Source organism: Corvus moneduloides, chromosome 4 (assembly GCF_009650955.1).
Source record: "Corvus moneduloides isolate bCorMon1 chromosome 4, bCorMon1.pri, whole genome shotgun sequence".
In the NCBI taxonomy this organism is placed as follows: domain Eukaryota; kingdom Metazoa; phylum Chordata; class Aves; order Passeriformes; family Corvidae; genus Corvus; species Corvus moneduloides.
In genome coordinates this window covers 35040171-35058226 of record NC_045479.1, presented here as the reverse complement: position 1 = coordinate 35058226, position 18056 = coordinate 35040171, and the positions used below count along the sequence as shown (strand labels likewise).

The 18056-nt window shown below is 51.4% G+C and overlaps 2 protein-coding genes across 2 annotated transcripts; both read left to right on the top strand.

Annotated features, from left to right (window-relative positions):
* Positions 1-988: 988 nt before the first annotated feature.
* On the top strand, positions 989-3282 carry MYF6 (myogenic factor 6). Its single transcript, XM_032107824.1, has 3 exons — positions 989-2049; positions 2298-2388; positions 2609-3282. The coding sequence occupies exons 1-3, from the start codon at positions 1534-1536 to the stop codon at positions 2725-2727; spliced, it is 726 nt and encodes a 241-aa protein (XP_031963715.1). The 5' UTR covers positions 989-1533; the 3' UTR covers positions 2728-3282.
* A 4667-nt stretch (positions 3283-7949) lies between these two features.
* On the top strand, positions 7950-10968 carry MYF5 (myogenic factor 5). Its single transcript, XM_032107884.1, has 3 exons — positions 7950-9814; positions 10299-10374; positions 10515-10968. The coding sequence occupies exons 1-3, from the start codon at positions 9308-9310 to the stop codon at positions 10706-10708; spliced, it is 777 nt and encodes a 258-aa protein (XP_031963775.1). The 5' UTR covers positions 7950-9307; the 3' UTR covers positions 10709-10968.
* Positions 10969-18056: the final 7088 nt, after the last annotated feature.

Here is an 18056-nt window from a genome sequence, read left to right as displayed (position 1 = left end):
AGTGCTAAAGATTTTTGTACTCCAAAAAATTGGTTTGCAGTTTTGGAGACCCAGTCAAGTTAACGATTAATTTCATTGTAGCTTTAGAGAAATGAACAATACCACTACATTTGCCTTCAGAAAGATGAAGTTTGGAGCTACATTTGAGAGCTATAAGACCATTGCAGGTGCTTCATCTTCATGTATTACTGTTTCTATAAAAAGCTTACATGTGTGTATACACATAAGCACACAGGAATGTACTTACTTATCCACATAAATATACATACATATGCATGTGTGTGTGCCTAGAGATATGGACACATATGCATATACGCACACACACATATATATATTTACACGAGCATAAAAACATTACATGGTACTTAAAGAACACAAGGCAGTGCTGGAAAAGAGGCAAAGCAGCCGTTTTCCCCATCCTCTTTCTTTATGTCAGACAGTTCCAGACATGATGTGACGTTACAGTATAAGCTAACAGAGGGTGATCACAAGCTCCATTTCTGTCTCAGTGTCTAGGAAGCTCTGTATACCCTGCCAGGCCCAAGGGATTAAACTTCAGTTAAACCATATGGCTGGGCTTTGCTTGCACTAAACAGCGTCAAGGACAAGGGCTGTCCAGAGAGCCCCGTCACACTGCAACCCAGTCACCTGGAATCACTCCTGTCACCTCATGGGCAACGTGGGAAAGTTCAGACTGAAAGGCTAAGCCGAGGGGCACTGTCTGTGGGTGCCTCATCATCGCAGCCCAGCTCTGCCTTGGCAACCTTCCCCATGTGTGGAGGAACAGCGAGCTTGGCTCCTAACCTTGGGCTGGCCCGAGTGGCTTGGGTCACAGGAATGGCATACTTCAAGGGGAAGGGGGCGGGGAGGGGGGAAAATAGCAGGGGCTTCTTCTGAAAATATTAACCCGCCTATTTGGAAAGTAATGGCTGCCTTTGAAATCTCTCCTTATAGATCTATACTTAGCCCCGGGCAGGGACCGTGCGCCGGGGGTGTGAGGATGGGCTGGGGGAGGGCTCCCTGCGCAGCCCCGCGCCTTTGTCCTCCAGCTGCGCCCCCGAGGGCTCGGCAGCGGGGCCGGGGCCGCCCGCCGCGCCGGGCCGCTGCTCCCGAGCCCCCACCTCGCGTCCCTTCACTGCACCCCGAACTCACGGGCTTTCGGAGGAGGGTGGAAAGTTGGGTTGTATTTTTTTTACGGTTGTTTTTGTTCTTTTTAAATTTTTTTTTTCTGATTTGTCTCCCACCTCTCGTGTCCCGTCCTGTCCCGTCCTCCCTCCCCCCCCCCCCCCCCCCCCCCCCCCCCCCCCTTCTAAATAGGAGATGTTCTCAGGACAGCGCCCGGGAGACTGGCTGGAATCAGTTTTGGAGGGTGATACACCGCGACAGCTAAAAGTTGGATAGGGTTTCAGCAGCTCCTATATAAAGCAGGGGGGACTTATGTCACTGCACTAATTAAATTCCATCTGGGTTGTTCCTCGGGGTGTTTTTGAGACTGCCACCCAACTCAAGCAGGCAGAGAGGCCGAGGGACAGCATGATGGACCTTTTTGAAACTGGCTCCTATTTCTTCTACTTGGACGGGGAGAATGGAGCCCTGCAGCAGCTGGAGATGGCTGAGGGATCCCCGCTGTACCCAGGCAGCGATGGCACCTTGTCTCCATGTCAGGACCAAATGCAGCCAGAGGCTGGCAGTGACAGCAGCGGAGAGGAGCATGTGCTGGCACCCCCGGGACTACAACCCCCTCACTTCCCCGGCCAGTGTTTGATCTGGGCTTGTAAAACTTGCAAGAGAAAGTCGGCTCCCACGGACAGACGGAAAGCAGCCACCCTGCGGGAGAGGAGAAGGCTGAAGAAGATCAACGAAGCCTTCGAGGCTCTGAAAAGGCGGACTGTGGCGAACCCCAACCAGAGGCTGCCCAAGGTGGAGATACTGAGGAGCGCCATCAGCTACATCGAGAGGCTGCAGGACCTCTTGCACAGGCTGGATCAGCAGGAGAAAATGCAGGAGATCGGGGGGGACCCCTTCAGCTTCAGCCCCAAGCAGGGAAATGTAAGCACTGCCGCTTGGCCCCTCCGCCGCCACGGCAGCGCCGCCGCGCCGTCCCCTCCCTCCTCCTCCTCTTCGGCAAGGCCGCTGCGGGGGCCGGCAGGGCCGGCGGGCGCTCCTCGGGGAACCTGCCAGTCCTCGGGCCTCCAGAGGTCTGCCTGCCCGGTCCGGCCCGGGGAGCCGCGGCCTCCCCTCTAACACCCGTCCTCTCCCCGTGTCTCCCTGCTCCCGCCCCCGCCTGTGTGCCGCAGATCCCCAGTTCGGACTTCCTGAGCACCTGCAGCTCCGACTGGCAAAGCGTTTCTGACCATTCCCGAGCCCTAGGAGTCAGCCCCAAGGAAGGTAACTCACCCCGCGGGCCCCGCTCGCAGCCCTGCCGGCCCTGCTCGCCCTCCGGCCGCGGGCCCGAGCCCCCTTCCCCCGCCCCGACGGCCGCGGCCCCGGCGCTGCGGCTCCCACGCTCCCTCCTGCGCCCGGGCCCTCCGGCAGCCGCGAGCCCCGCGCCACAGGCCCGGCGAGGAGGAGCGGTCTGCTCTTTAATGCCTTTTCTCTCGTTGAGCAGGCGTCTCCGCTGTCGAGTCGTCGGCCTCCAGCAGCCTTCGCTGCCTCTCTTCAATAGTGGACAGTATTTCTTCCGACGAGCCCAAACTGCCCAGCGCGGAGGAAGCGGTGGAGAAATAAACCCGGTTTTGTGGTAGTATATTTAACGGAGACGGAGCCCCCACCCTCTTTCCTCTAAACTAAGAAACGAAGCAAATTCACACAGTGGAAAGCCCAAGCAGGGGCCTTTTTAAGATCGAATCGAGGTACACCCACCCCAAAGAAAATGGCTCCCACTGACTCGAGCCAGGCTTACCCCTTGCCTTCTTTCTTTTCCCGAATTTTGTTTTCTTTAAATTGTGTTGCATAGACCACCCTTCCTTTCCCCTCCCCCTTTTTTTTTTTTTCTTTTTTTCCCTTTTTTTAAAATTTAAGATACTTACCTGTGTACCGGTGATCCGCTTTGTCTGAGACTCACCGGGAAGTTCATTCCTGTCTGAGTGAAGCTGTTGGTTGCCTTTCGTGTGAGTCATATTTAAAGAGTTCCCGCCTCATTTCGTTCCTGTAAATAATTTCAGTACTGTCTTTTCTTTTGTAAACATAACATATATATTTAAATGGTGGAATGTGATACTGTATATAAGAACAGATGGATTTCTTGGATTGTAAAATAAAGCTCTTTGTGTTAGTGTTTTCCTCCCCTCCCCGTAATTTCATAAAATAACCCGATCCTGGAGTTAAAACCCACCACTGACTTTAGCGAGATGAAGGCCAGAAGAGTCAGACCCACGTAGCAGAAGCACGAACCGTGTGATTGGAGGCAGGACAGGGGACATATATTTCCTTCGTTTACTCCTCTAAGGACAGTCTCTCCCTCTTTAGAGCCGCACCCACGGTGTGAATCACCCACTCCTTGCGGGCTCCCGGGCGGGCACGGGTGGGTGTACGGGCAGGACCCGCCACCTCTCCGGCCGCCCGCAGTGCTCCGGTTCCTCGCCGTGCTTGCAGAACGCACGTCCTCCTGGAAAGCGATACTGCTCCCCTAAAATGTCCAACAGTGCCGCTCGAGTACCTTGCCAGGCTTCGTCGGCCTTGCCCTGCACGTGGAAGGTGAGGTTAGAAACTGGGCATGCAAGAAGATACCCCCGCCCGTCCCCCCCGCCCCGGGCTCCTGCCCCGGTTCTTGAGCTGGGAGAAGCTTAGTGTGTCTCACCTTCTCTCGGCACCGAGGACTTGAACGCAAGGGCTTGTCTGCCGCAAAAATGACGGGCCTGCTGCACTAACGGGGCAGCAAGTGGCTGTGACAGGAACCCGCTCCCTCTGGGGCTGGAGGGAGCTGTGGTTTCTTCCCAGGAAAGGTAACTCCCCTTGACTTCCTTGAGCCTGAGGGAGAAGGGAATGGGGTCCTTCGGGGAGGAAAGAGTTAAGTGACCGAAAGGGTTTAGAGGTGGGGGGGTAACAGCATATGAAGCCTTTCACTCAGTGATGTAAAAAAACACAGCCTCTCTGAGGATGGGGGAACGGAGCTGCTCACATTCAGAGCGTTACGGTTTGTAATAGATTGTGCCCCCGGGAAGGGGCGACCACCAGGGAACAGCGCGTTCTGCCCCTGGCACACACACGGGGCTTGCCGGAGAGCCTGCACAAGTAAACGGAGGACACTTCAACTCTACCTGCGTGCGCTCTCCTCGTCAACTTTAGCCCTTGATTTATTCTTTTTTTTTCTGTTTTTTTGAAAGGTCACTGTCGCGTTTCGGGAAGGTCTTCCCCTTCCTGGCCATCTCGGGCGCGGGTAAGCCCGCCTGAGGTGGAAACTCTGGGCAGAGCCTACCCTGAGAGCTAGCTCTCCAATCGACCATGCCTTCTTACCACCCTTTCTGCGTCGCCGTGGCCAGCCGGGTTTTTAAACCAGTCATGTGCTAGTTCTAATTGCTCTCTAATGAGATACTCCGTTGTAAGGAGTAATTGCGGCGGGACAGTGTGGTGGGCATGGTAATGCAACAGTTTCCCCGTTTTTTCTCCTATCAAATTAAACCCCGTTGCCTCGGGGAACCCTGGGACTCTTCAGAAAGCGGTGCATCGGGGACCGCGGATCCCTGCGTGCCGCCTCTGCGACCTGGTGCGAGAGAGGAGACCATGTAGCTCGCTTCTATAGCGAACGCACTTGCCCAGCCAGAGAGTATATCCGATCGGGTTAGTAGCTCGTCGTCTTCCTTCTTAATTTGTTTCAAACCCCGCTGGGTCCGCGGGAAGGGCTACACACAGTTCACACGGCGATTCGAGCCCCACGGGACCCGCTGCCCGCATCAGGGCAGGAGCCGTGCTGAGCCACCCCTCAAAGCCACAGTGTCGCGCCGACACCGGGGCAACCGACAGGTTCGCCTGCAGCCGGGCATTCACCTCAACAAGCTGCCCGTCCGCCCGATAGGACCCCCACGGCAGTGCCTCCTCCAGCAGCAGGGTAACTTGAGCGATTGTTTGGAGTAAGTTTGCCTAAAGGAGAGTTTTTTCATTAAATAAAGAAAATACCTCCCGAAGAGACTCTCCGTGACCCCCGCGGCTGCAGCTGACATGCCGGGCTTCCCAGTGAAGGTCGTCAGTGTGTTTGCAATTAAAATGTTTGTGTTAGATATTAATAACGATAATCTTTACTTAAGTCCCCAGCCAAAGCAAACAGGGCCCTGGAATCACAAAATCAAAGGGCAATAACTGGGTAAAGACAAGAGGTTTGTGATTTAATGAAGTCTTTTTCCGGAGGGACCACGTACAAAGTCATCGAAGTTTTTACGCAAATGCAAGTGCCCCTGCCGCTCCCTCCTCCCCGCTGCGGGCTGAAAATCCCACGCTCAACGCAGGCCCCCTCGCCTCTACCTGCTGCGCTCCCCCGGGAACCACCTGCTCGCTCCCTCAGGAGCGGAGGGATGCGGGGCTCCGCCGGCCCGCGGTGCGGGGTGCCCGGCCCGGCGTGGCAGAGCTCCGCCGCCCGCCCGAGGTGCCTGCGGGACCGGGAGCGATGGGGGCAAGTCAGGGGAAGTGGGGGAAGATGGGGTGCCTGTCTGCAGTGCTGCCGCATTGACACCGCTTTTCTCTGAAGTGACGCGACCTAGTGTTTAAAGACTTGCTTTTAGTTTGAGGTTTTGGGTTTTTATTTTATTTTGTTTTGTTGGGTTTTCTTGATTGATTGGTTTTGGTTTTTATATTGTATATCTTTATTTTCCTCGGTAAAATCGGCCGCAGTCCAGGGAGGGAAGCGGACAGCCAGCAGCAGGCTTAGCTCATTCTCTGAGGTGGAAGTCAAGGCGGTCAAGAGGCAACACAGCAGCTATTTCCACGGGAGAACTCCTGCGTGGACCACTGCTGCTTTGGGGACCCCGTACGATTTTTCCACAGTTTCCGTCTTTCTGTGGAGAATGAGCTAGGGATGGGTGTAGGGGGCAGGGAGGGTGGAGGTCGAATAATTGAACCATGTGCTCGCTGGGACGTCCCTCAGATAGCAGGAACTAGCAACTTTTCCCAGTCTCAAGGCTGCTAAAAACCCCCTCGTGTCCCTTTGATCTCCCCTGGGAGTCCCGGGGAGCCAGCAGAGGCCAATGCCTTCTTCAGCTGTCCTCTACACAAATCCCTCTGGCAGGTACTAATGTGTTTACTTAGGTGCGCACGGTTCCCAGCGCTGGGGGGAACCAAACGTTTCTCACACGTCTGGAAAGCGCCCGGCCCCACCAGCCCGACTGGGAAACAGTTTTGTTGTCCGGGCATCACGGAGGAGCCCTCGCTGCGGCTGCTGGCACCCACGGACGGCAGCATTAAGTTACACGCTCTCGCCGCCCTGCACGGGGCCCCGGTGTGCGCTCCGTGGAGGCCGGCCGGGCACAGCGCGAGGCGCTCGGGAAGGCCGGAGGTGGGGGTGCGCTCGGGGGGACCGCAAACACCTCTCACCCCCTCAGTCCCGTGACTTATGGTTTCGGTAGGATTTTCTTCTCTTAAACAGAAAGGCGTGGGACACGGGAAAAAATGGCACGCTCTGCAAACGGTGCCCACACGGGATGGAGTCCCTCCAGGAATAGGTGCGGCACGGGGATTCCTGAGGAGCGGGGAGGGCTAGGGTGAGGAACACAATTTAAAGGGATCCTGACACGTTTACCACTTTCTCTCTACCAGTCTACAGGAGCAGACAGTGTCTGATGCTAAAGCTGCTCCCGCTTTTGAGACTTGAGCCTCCTGAAATGCAGCACTATCCTCCCCCGCCCCCCACCCCGCCCTTCCCCAGCAGCCTCATTAGCCAGCCTTGTAGTTCGTGTTTTCTCTCCCCTTTCTTTAGTTCCACTCGCCTACTGCATTTTTGCAAATTTGTTTTGAGATCACTTTACCAGAGGAGCCGGGGGCTCCTTAAGGGATACTAATTACTGATTTTTTTTTTCTTCCTGAGTGACAGGAAGAAAATGCTTCGATGCTTTCTTCCATTTCCCCAAAAATATTCAAGGAAAAAGGAAAGACATTTTTCCAGCTCTTCAAAGACTTTTGGGGGAAAGCGCATTTCTTAACAGCCCCAGCTCCGCTGAGTTAAGAATCAAATCTGCGAGCTAAAGCTCTGCATGCCAGGAGAGCGGGACTGAGGGGCTTGGCGTTGTGCACCGGGAGATCTACAGTGCATGCTTGGAGAGAAACCAAGCATGCACCAACCCAGAAAGGTGATCGGAACCGCAACTGGCACTTTAAAGATCAGCTTTATTTGTGCACGAAGCATAAATATGTAAACACGTCTATTTTAGCCAGCGCAAACGTGATAAATCAAATTGTGTGCATGTGTCCGTGTGTGTCTGTGTGTGTGCACGCCACAGCCCAGTGAAGAGTTCAAGTTACTGCCGAGCAGGACCCCTCCTGACTGATGCTGTCTTAGGAAAACAATAGGAACTGTCCTGTTTCAGATGTGGCCCAACAAAACAGCAACCTGCACCTCAGAGTGGCAGAAGCCTGAAATTCTGAGCTTTCCCATTCTGTACCTTTACTCCTTTATCAACTCTCTGCTTTTCATACAGTATTCATTTCAAAGAGAGCTCCCCGCGTTTATGGCCTCAAGTGCAGGTGTAGCCTTCTCCAGCTTTTAGATAATTATGCATCCCTTCGTAGGAAGAAGGGTGTGTGCATGGTTGCTTCTTAGGAAAAATTTTAGCCTAAGAGTGGAAATCCGCCTTTGGGGGCTCGGGGGTGGTGGTAGCGGGGAAACGGATGGGTTCCCTCCAGCCCCAGCCCAGGCCGAGGTGCTTGCCTTTCTCTGCCTTGCCCGTGCGGATCGGAGGGCTTCCCAGCTGTGTGCGCTGCTAGGGCATCTCTCTCAGGGGATACTCCCTACCTGCCTTGCTCACTTAATCAGCGGCTCCCGAAGACAAGCGGCTCGCCATGCCACCACATTACCGCTTCCTGAAGGGAGGCTGACTGAAGGCGCCTTTTTCCTGGGCACACAAACCGGCTCCGTAGCGTTTGAACTACTGCTGGGTCATTTGCTCTCCGTTTGAGTTAGCCTAGGTCACATAATTTTATTCCCAGGTAGAGAAGGTTTCCTTTGCCTTCTCATAGTATTTTCCTCAGCTACAAAAGCCACCTGGATGAAACCAAAGGATTCCTGCGCGTTAGCAAATGCCTGTTAAATGGCTTCATTACCACTCTAATGACCCTTGCACCTCTCCGCTCGGCTACTGCTGCGGCTGGGGCTCTGCGAGGCTTTTGTCCCCGACTTGTGTAAAGTTACTTAGGGATTGCGGGGTTAGAAATTTTACACTTCCAGGAGGGGTTTGTTGCACTGGCAGCTGGGACGCATCTGTAACGGTACAAGTTTGCCTGAAAGCAGAAAATTAGCAAGCCACTGCTTGACTGTTGTGTCTTTAGCAGCACCAGGTCACACGAGTAGGAGAAAGAATGGGAAGGGGATTTGTCTCGGAGCAAACACATACGCTTTTCTTTTGTGAGTACCTTTCCTTGTGACCCGATCCGACAGCAGTAAAATCTGGTTTCCCCCCTCCCCGTCTCTCCTGGCCACAAGTAGCTGTGCATTGTTGTCCCCGAATTTGTAAATTTGAGCCGTTGGTGAGAGAACTTTAATTACAGGACAAAGCGCTCCTTGAGATAAATAAACACATCTTAGGTCTAAGAAGAAAGTTGTATTGTTTCAGGTTAGATCTGGATCACGGGCTGCGGGAGGTAAGGATATGCAAGTAGACACTGGAGGTGTCCCTCCCGAGGAAAACTGTGATGGGAAACATGGGAAACGGGAGATGGGAACATCGGGACGAGGAAGGGCTCAGTAGGAAATGTCAGTGGTTCGCGCGCGTCCAGTGCCCCTCTTTCTCTTTCCACCCCAAAACTGCAAATTCACAGACTTGGTTGAAAATTCGGAGATGTCGCAAGCAGTTCTTGGGAGGTCTTTCATTAGAAAAGTGCCCGTCTCTCGGCGCTCCAAAGGAGCGGTGCGGAGCAAATTGTCTCCTGGGGACCGGAGGGGGCTTGCCCAGACAGCTCCCGGCAGGGGCTGTGGTGGGATATGCTAATAAAGACTGGCCGCTGCGGACCAGCCTCCCTTTCCATGTATATATAAGGGCCCCCCGCATCAGCCGAAGGACACTTGGTCTCGGGTCGCTAATTACGGAGGAAATTGCCCCAGCGCGCTGCGGAGCGCCTCGCCGAGAGCCGGTGGCCGTCGTCCCGCACTGACGCCTCCGCAGCAGGGATGGAGGTGATGGACAGCTGCAAGTTCTCCCGGTCCGAGCTCTTCTATGACAGCTCCTGCCTCTCCTCTCCGGAGGGCGAGTTCCCCGAGGATTTTGAGCCCAGGGATCTGCCCCCCTTCAGCGCCCACGAGCCCCCAGAGCCCGCCTGCTCTGAGGAAGAGGAGCATGTCCGAGCTCCCACTGGCCACCACCAAGCTGGTCACTGCCTCATGTGGGCTTGCAAAGCCTGCAAAAGAAAATCCACCACAATGGACCGGCGGAAGGCAGCCACCATGAGGGAGAGGAGGAGGCTGAAGAAAGTGAACCAGGCTTTTGAGACCCTTAAGAGATGCACCACTGCCAACCCCAACCAAAGACTCCCCAAAGTAGAGATCCTGAGAAACGCCATCAGATACATCGAGAGCCTCCAGGAGCTCTTGAGGGAACAGGTAGAAAACTACTATCACCTGCCGGGACAGAGTTGCTCCGAACCGACCAGCCCCACTTCGAGCTGCTCCGATGGGATGGTAAGAGAGAGGCAGGAGTGATAGGGCTGTGGGGACCCCAGGACGGCCTGTGGGCAGGGCCCCCTCGTGTCAACGCCGTGGGACCGGTCCCATGGGTGTGGGACGGGCCGAAGTCATCCGGACATTAGGAAAAGGCGGGCGGTTTGCCTCAGAGCAGGCCCCTTCCCAGATTTTGCGCTGAGCACGCACGTGGGCTATCCGGGGATGCATGGGGGGGCGGAGGTAGCGCTGCCCGAGGGCACCCTACAGGCGCCCCAGCCCCCGGGGTTCTGGCGTCCCCTCTCCTGCCCGCTTAGTGCGGCCTTAGAGGGGTAAGGCTGGGGGAGACGGGGAAGGCGCTGCCCAGCGCCAGCAGCCTGGTTGGGGAGCGGCTGCTTCGCTCGCTCCCCGCCGGCCTTTATGGCCCTTTCCCTTAGCGGGGAGCGTCCCGCTGGCCCCTGGGCGGGGGCGGCGGGGCCGGCACTCGCCCCTCGCTGTCTTGCAGGCCGACTGTGGCAGCCCCGTCTGGTCGGCGAGAGGCGGCAGCTTCGACGCCGTCTACTGCGCCGAGATGGCCCACGGTAAGCCCGACTCGACCCGACGCGGCCTGGGGGGTAGAGGCGGGGCCCGGGGACCCCCCGCTCCCCGGGGCATTTGGGGGAGGCGGCGCCGCACCCCGCAGTAACGCGCTGCCGTGTCCCCGTCCCTCCCCTCGGCGCAGGGTACGCCGCCGATCAGAGCAGCGCCCTGTCCAGCCTGGACTGCCTCTCCAGCATCGTGGACCGTCTCTCCCCGGCGGAGGAACCAGGGCTGTCCCTCCGCGACGCCGACTCCCTCTCGCCCGGCGCCAGCATCGACTCGGGGCCGGAGGCGCCCGGGACGCCGCTGCCCCGACGGACCTACCAGGCGCTATGAGGGGCCGGAGGGCCCTCACCCCGCGCCTGCCGCCGGGGCCGCTGCCGCCCGCCGGGGCCGCCTCCTGCAGACGCTTCTCGGGCGAGAGGGGCAGCCCCGGAGCACCTGGGCCGCCGCTTCCCTCCTGGGCTGGAGGCAAAGAGCCCCTCTGGGCCCCGGCCCGGGATCTCCCGCATCCCGGCAGGCAGACCCCGCGGCTCGGGACACACGCGCTGCCCTGGAAACCCCGCTGCAAATAAAACGTGCTGTGAGAGAGCTGTGTGGCCGGCTGGTTCTTTAAGTGCATTCCCTGGCATGGGGGAGGGCAGCGAGACTCGGCTGCGGGGCGCCCGCCAGCATCCCTGTGGAGCCCCCACCCAGCCTTGGTCGCCCCTCGGCTCCTGCCTGCGGGGCACCCGCCTCACCACGGCGGGCCCAAGCCGGCACGTGGAGTGTCTTGCTGAGCTGGGGCCTGGCAGCTTTTTTCTTATTCCACCAGTGCATATTATTCTGAGACCCCTCATGGAGCAACAAAACCGTGGAAGTTTAAATACTCACACTATATGTCCTGTTATGGGCAGCGGTTCCTTTATTTTCTGCAAAAGTAAAAGTAATATTTCGTAGTAATATTTTTCTATCCTCTCCTCCCCCCCTTCCTTTCCCATCCACCCCTGCAAAGCTCATGTTTCTTCACTGGGTATGAAGATGGACTGTGTATTCCAGAATTTGACCCTAAAATTGCATGGTGACTCTGCTCTTAAAACAACTGTATGATCTAGCTCTGATGCTGTGCTGGGGAATTTTACTTCTTGCTCTGGCAGAGACAAGTTTAGCAAAGTTAGTAAGAACAAACCTCATGTATCTCTTTCACAAGCCACGAGGTATATTTCACAATATTCCGAAAGCAATACAGATTTATTTGCTCCTAATGACTTTGGTCTTACCAATCAGGATGCAAATTCATTACTCTACATGGCTCTGGAAATAGCCAGGTCAAATCTTCATGCATCTTCAGACTTAACAAGTATTTCCTTCCAGGCACTAAATCAAGTCTATCTATCATGAAAAATTTCCGGCTCTTTGCACTTCTCTAGTTATAATTCAAAATCTTCTTAGCCAATCCCTCCACCCTCCACCCTCCCCCGACAAAAAAAAAAAAAAAAAAAGAAAAAGAAAAACAATATATGAGATGGAGAGATGGGCTCTTTCAGTGCATCCAGAAATGTTTCATATGATAAATACTCTGAGTGGGAAGGGATATATACACACCTCACTATTGTGGGTTAAGGATGTATTTGCCATTTGTGTTTGTGTTGCTAGCACTCAGTGGCCAAGGGGCCTGGTAGTGGTATTTCACCTCTGATAAATCTTTCACTTGAACCCAGCCCAGCTTGGTCATGTCACCAAAAGTTATCACCTGAATGCTCTTTGTCAGTGTCTCTGAACCAAAGATAAAAGAAGCCTTTGCTTAGGGATGGCTCTGTCCCTGTAACATACTGAAGGACTGTGTGTCCCACAAGGGGCCACAGAGGTGAGGTGGCACCTGCCTGCCTGAGCCTGCAGCAGGGTGTGTGTCTGACACAGAGCAAGGCCAGCCCACCCTTCGTGCCCAGCTTTCCTCAAAATTACTTTCTGCCCTTGTGCATAGCCTTGAGGTAAGTGTTCTTTTCCTGCAGAGTATTTCAGGAGGAGCCTTGACCAGAATGGGCTTTCTGTGTATATAGATATGTCCGAAGTAATGATGGAGCAGAAAAAGTGGTTTTAAACCCCTGAGTTGCGGTCATGCAGAGGTACAAACTAGGTATTCTCACTCTCCTGTCATTGCAGATGCTTCAGGAGTATGCAAGTCTTTCTTGGTTCTGGGGGATCACTTCCTGAACCTGCTGTTCGTAGGAATCCTTATGCAAGACTGTGAACATCACTGGTTTTGTTTCCTGGCTCCTCACAAGCTGCTGCAGTGTTGCAGTGTTCACTTCTCTCAATCAAAATACTATCCCAAGGATACTTATGCCTAGGATTTAATGGAGTGCAGATGATTTTAAATGGTATTTTAAAGTGAGCTAAGCTAGAGAACTTTGAGCATTTCATTCTGCAGTGTGCTGACCTTGGCAAGTGATCTTGGATGAAGTATGCAGAGTAACGCTAGCAAATCACATGTTGGTAATGTACACCTCTCTTTGGCTGGCAGACATTTTAAGAGTCACAAAAAGGTCAATACTTCTGAGAAGCAGCTTTTCAGAGTGTGAGGAGTAGCATTCTGTCTGTGGGATGTTTGTCCGTAGCCTCCTAAGTCCTACTATGGTAGTTTACAAGCTGTAGGTTTTTACTATACACATCTGGGAAACAATTACAGGACAGCTATGAAGAAAGCTCCCATGAGCTGAAAAGTGCAACAATCCTTGTAAGCAATGGAAGTGAGCACCATGAAACTACCTTTAGTCTATGGATTGGGAATAACAACAAGGCTGATGGGAGATACACCATTGTGGTCAGATTTTACATATTTAATAATCATATTAATAAGTGGAACTGAAAAGAAGGATTTGTGCTCTATATGAAGCATGTTCATTTAAAGAAGGCTGTACCCAGAAATAAATAAGAAGGTGGTGGTCTAGAAAATCTGAGCTCCACCTATCCCAACTCCTACTATGTGTCTGATTGCTTAAGGCTCTGGGACAGCGTGTAGTGGCCTCTCAGGCAGGTGGGCAGGTGCAGGGATGTCTCATGCTGTCAGAATAATGAATGTAGCACAGAAGCTGTGTTACAGCAAGTTTTTTGACTATCACTCACTGCAAGGAAGAGCATAATTCTGTACATTTTTTACAATACAACTGATGTTGTATTTTACCTCTGAAAACCATGCTTATTTGGCTTAAATTATGACTGAGGGAGGCAGCTGACCTTTGGGTTTTTTTGTGCGTGAAGTCTCTTGTATCTTTTGTTAACAAACCAAACAGAGATCTTTAGTGAAATGCATATTTTAAATTCAGATCAAAAGGGACATTTGCACATTGCAAAACTAACATAGAAACCTGGAAAAGGTCTCTTAAAGATAACATCAGGACAAAAATCTTGCTTTCTTTATGTTCAAATTTCTTGAGTTGCTTGTGTGGAAAACCACTCATTTTGCCTGTAGGAAAAGATCAAGCTCTTCCTTTTCCTGTGGTAAGGCTTAAAAGTGATACATTTTTAGTAGTTAGTTCTTGGAGGATGAAGAGATCTTTATTCCTAGTGCTTGTCTAAATATGCCTAGGAACACCTCAAATTCATAGCTACATTTCAGTGGAAATTCAGCATCTCTTCTTCCCAGTTCACCCTGCTTGTCAGGAGCAGTCAGCCTTAACCACAGCAGGCAGCAGGCAGCTCACCTCTCCCCATCCTAAACCTCCTCCCTCACTCCCTTCTCCCCTCCTTTACTTCCTTCTCCACCTTCTCTTTCTCCTCTGCAGAACCCTTGACTCGCTCATCACTTCTCCTTGCTCCTCTCAGCTGGACCTTGGCGTGCTGGAGGACTCACAGCTGGCCAGCTGACGACTGCTGACCTTCGGCAGGTTCTGCATGGGGTATCAGCCTTACAGCTGGCCACAACTGCCTTCCTGGCAACTAAAGGCCTAATGAGCTTGGCCAGCTGGAGACTGGGCTGGAATCCTGCTGGCTGATTTGACCCTGCACAAGGGACTGAGGGGCTCATCCCCAATGTGGAGGCAGTGAGCAGTGCCTCCATCTATGTGCTGCTGCCCCAGGGCATTAGAGCCAGGCTTCCCCTACACCCAATTGGATTAGTGGAATGATTAAAAAAAGAGACAGCAGAGCTGTTTTTTTCACATGCTTTTTTTGAGTTTTCTGTTGAGTATTAGATTAGGCTTCATTAGTGGCCTTTACCCTCACTGCATCTCACAGTGTTCACTCCACGGAGTCCAAGAGATACACCCATCCACCAGACCAGGGCTGGACTGAGGGAGTTTTTCCCCTTCCCAAATGTGGTGGGATATATTTTCCCTTTATCCAGCAGGTGCCCCACTTTCCTATCTCCAGGAGCTTATCCATCTTGGACACTCATAGATCTCATGCAAAACCCTGTACTGCTACTTTCTCAAACATCTCCTGCTTTCCACTCCCATGACCAGGTGAAAGGCAGCATCAATCCATGGAGTCTGTTTTCTTTTTGAGCATTAGTAACATTTACGAACTGCCTGGCAATCTGCTGAAAAATGTTGCTGGCTATGATGCCAAAGGCATTGCTCATCTGTGCTTGAAAAAGGTGATACCATGATATACGAGGGTCAGCAAGCCCAGAGAGAGATCAGAAAGGTATTTCAGTATCTGTATTAAATCAGGTGAATTTGGGTCTGACAGTCTCTGAGAGGCCTTCAGATGTAAAGTAGCAGCAGAGAAAAAATTTGCATATTTTCTCATTATTTCTCTGATCTTCTGTGAATATGTGCTTTTGAACTGATACTATTTTCTGTTTTAAAAATCCATATAACATGACATAAAATGTAGCTTTAAAAGCATTAAACCCCCTTCCAGCTGGCTGGAGTAGAGTCAGCCAGTCATCTAGAGGTGGCTGCCTTTGCTCTGGTCCTCACTGTCATATTTCTCTCTCCTTTGGATAGTATCAAGCTGATATTGGGAGCAGACACCACACTCCCTTCTCCTCTGGGCATATGCCTACCAAGGGCTGTCATTCTGATCCTAGGACTCCCACATTTCATGAGCATTGTGTTGTGGGCAGCTGGGAGTCCGTCTGGTCTTTTTTTCTCAGGTTGTATATAATGCTGTGAACTCCCAAATGGGAATAGTTTGGCTGTAAAACTTCTGCAAATGGGTGAGCACCATTCCCTTGCAGACCTGCAGTAATGAAGACTTCAGCAGCACCTAAATAGTAAGATTTGAACTCATAATCCCTGCATGATTAAATGGGGATTTTTCTGGGCCTCACCCTGAGTTTAAGCATTCACCCTCACCTTCCTTGCAAACTCTATGAGACTGTTTACCTTGTCACAGCGTAGTGAGTGACCACCAGTGCCGAGTTTCTTCCTCCTGTGCAACTGGCCAAGGAAGACACATCCCATGAAGGTGCTTCATGCAGTGGGAAAGCAGACACTTCACTAATCTGAAGCTGTTTGATTGCTGGCAATATGGGTGAATTAACACCCAGTCTGGGAGAAAGTGAGTGTCTCATATTGGGAATTCCCTTCGGAAGACACACCTGGTGGCAGAAAAAAGGGGGTTCCTGCTGAAGCCAGGAGGGTAAGCACAGAAAGCAGGGAGGGCAGTGGTCACATGGCTGTGTATGCAGCTACTCAATATGGAGTAAAGGGATGGTGACTCAGGGCAACTGGAAAAAGTTTAATAACTCTAAAATTCCTTTTGCTGAGCATGAAGTAGAGGAGAAACCAAGTAAACAAGGGCTGAGGCAGCTGTATCCTACCCGTGCCTGAAATGCACATTTCTCACTGGGTTTCACAAATTTCTCACATTTATTTCCTGGGTGAAATACAAAAATGACTGAACTTTGAAATGTGAAACTTGTTATTTCTAAACTTCCTAAGAAGTAGGACAGTGAAACTCCTTTTAGAAAAGTGCTCATGAAACTGGACTTTTCAAGCAGAAGTTGTCTGCTCTGTGGGATGTCCTGACCATGTCTGCCTCCCACAACCCACGTCCCCATTACTCTCTTTTGTGTGGATGATAAGGACCATGAGAAAAAAAGAAGTATGTATTCTGGTGTATAGTCATGCTTTAATACATCATTTCAGCAATATCATGATTACTTACATTCTTTTTTGTAAAGTGAATAGTCCTATTTTTTTACTGCTTTTTATTTTCCATTTTTTCCCATCTCTATAAAGTTTTACTGTTTATAAACAATACTCTTATTTAGATGAAAAAATTTGAGTTCCTTTTGGGTTGAATACGTACAGAAACAACTTTATCTTCATGTAAACTCTCTTTTAATCAGAAATAATGTATTATAAAGTACAGCTAGACAGCTAGGTTTATTCTTGCTGCAGCTCCACTGAAGCCCCTGGAGTTTCACCAGGAACAGATTTGGGCCAGAAGGCCTAGAATGTAGTTACAATATATTCATTTTCTCATGCTTCAAAAATGAACTGTTTATGCGCCGAGCTGTAAAGTGATATTCATGATGACTGAAGCCTGAACAACATTAAAATATCCAGATCCTCTGCTCCAAATCCTCTGGTATCCGAAACTGCTCCTTTGCTTTCAAAAGGAGGGGTCTACTGCTGCTGAGGGTAAACAAGGGCAGGGGCACAGCTTTGGTGCTCAAGCTGAAATAAGGACTAGCCTAGCTGATATTGAAGCTTAACTGTAGCAAGCCTGTGTCTTCAGACACTGCCCCATCCCCAAAGGCTGCCCAGTGCTCTCTCCACCAGCCTTGCCTTCCTGCTCCTGTGGCAGAAAGTTTCCTATTGATCCTTTCAGCTCAGAAATCCTTGTGAGACTTGCTGCCCCATTCCCCAAGCCCCCCTTTCAGAGGAATCTTTCTTTAAATGAAAAGTACTGTGGAAAATTGCTTTTTATTGTGATTATAATGGATACAGTGGTTCACATAACTTGCAGTGTGCTTGACAGCCAGAGCCCACACTCTGTTCACACACTGGCATATCAAGTACAATCATGTTCTCTGTTTAATTTGGCCATGATATCTAGAAGTAGAAGCTTGAAACTGTGCTCACAATAACTGCAGTGTTGTTTTGAAGGTCTTGGAGGCCAACAGCTCTTATTGAATAGGTAAGACAAGGTAGGTACCTCCCTACCTAGCACAGTAGTTATTGATAGGCAGTAGAGTGCAAGGAGCTCTTGAAGAATTCTTCCTCTGGAGCTTAATTATTTTTTAAAAAACTTTGCCCATCTGTTTAGTTAGAAATAAAGTCAGAGAGAAAATGTTGCTGAAGACATGATAAAACCCTCCACTTTTTAAAAACAAATTTCAGACTTTAGAAAGAAATCAGTATGTGTAAGATCTTAGAGTAAGATGCAACCAAGTTTATTTCCACATCCTTTTGAACTAGTAGAAATACCCATGTACAGGCATACTTTATATATGCAGCTTTTAGCATGTTCAAAGCCTAAAAACGGAGTCCATTTGGGGGAAGGGAGAAAACCAATATAGCAGTATTACCAGATTCTTTATTCAAAATGACACAGGAGTATTTTTGGGAGGATCGGTCGTGTGGTGCTTGACTGAGTCTTCAGCCCCCACATAATTTTTATTATATGTAATCCTGGTATGTTAGATGTAGATGTCTGTAGTGTTTTGGGCAAAGTCTTTCCCCATAGCTTTTTCATCATACTGCTGCAGGTGATTTTTTCAGAAAGCTCAGGGCCTTTAGAGACATCA

Coding starts and splice junctions, on each gene's coding strand:
- MYF5 (XM_032107884.1), top strand. CDS start 9,308: ATGGAGGTGATGGACAGCTGCAAGTTCTCCCGGTCCGAGCTCTTCTAT. Junction 9,815..10,298: donor CGAGCTGCTCCGATGGGATG/GTAAGAGAGAGG, acceptor GCTGTCTTGCAG/GCCGACTGTGGCAGCCCCGT. Junction 10,375..10,514: donor CTGCGCCGAGATGGCCCACG/GTAAGCCCGACT, acceptor CCCTCGGCGCAG/GGTACGCCGCCGATCAGAGC.
- MYF6 (XM_032107824.1), top strand. CDS start 1,534: ATGATGGACCTTTTTGAAACTGGCTCCTATTTCTTCTACTTGGACGGG. Junction 2,050..2,297: donor TCAGCCCCAAGCAGGGAAAT/GTAAGCACTGCC, acceptor TGTGTGCCGCAG/ATCCCCAGTTCGGACTTCCT. Junction 2,389..2,608: donor AGGAGTCAGCCCCAAGGAAG/GTAACTCACCCC, acceptor CTCGTTGAGCAG/GCGTCTCCGCTGTCGAGTCG.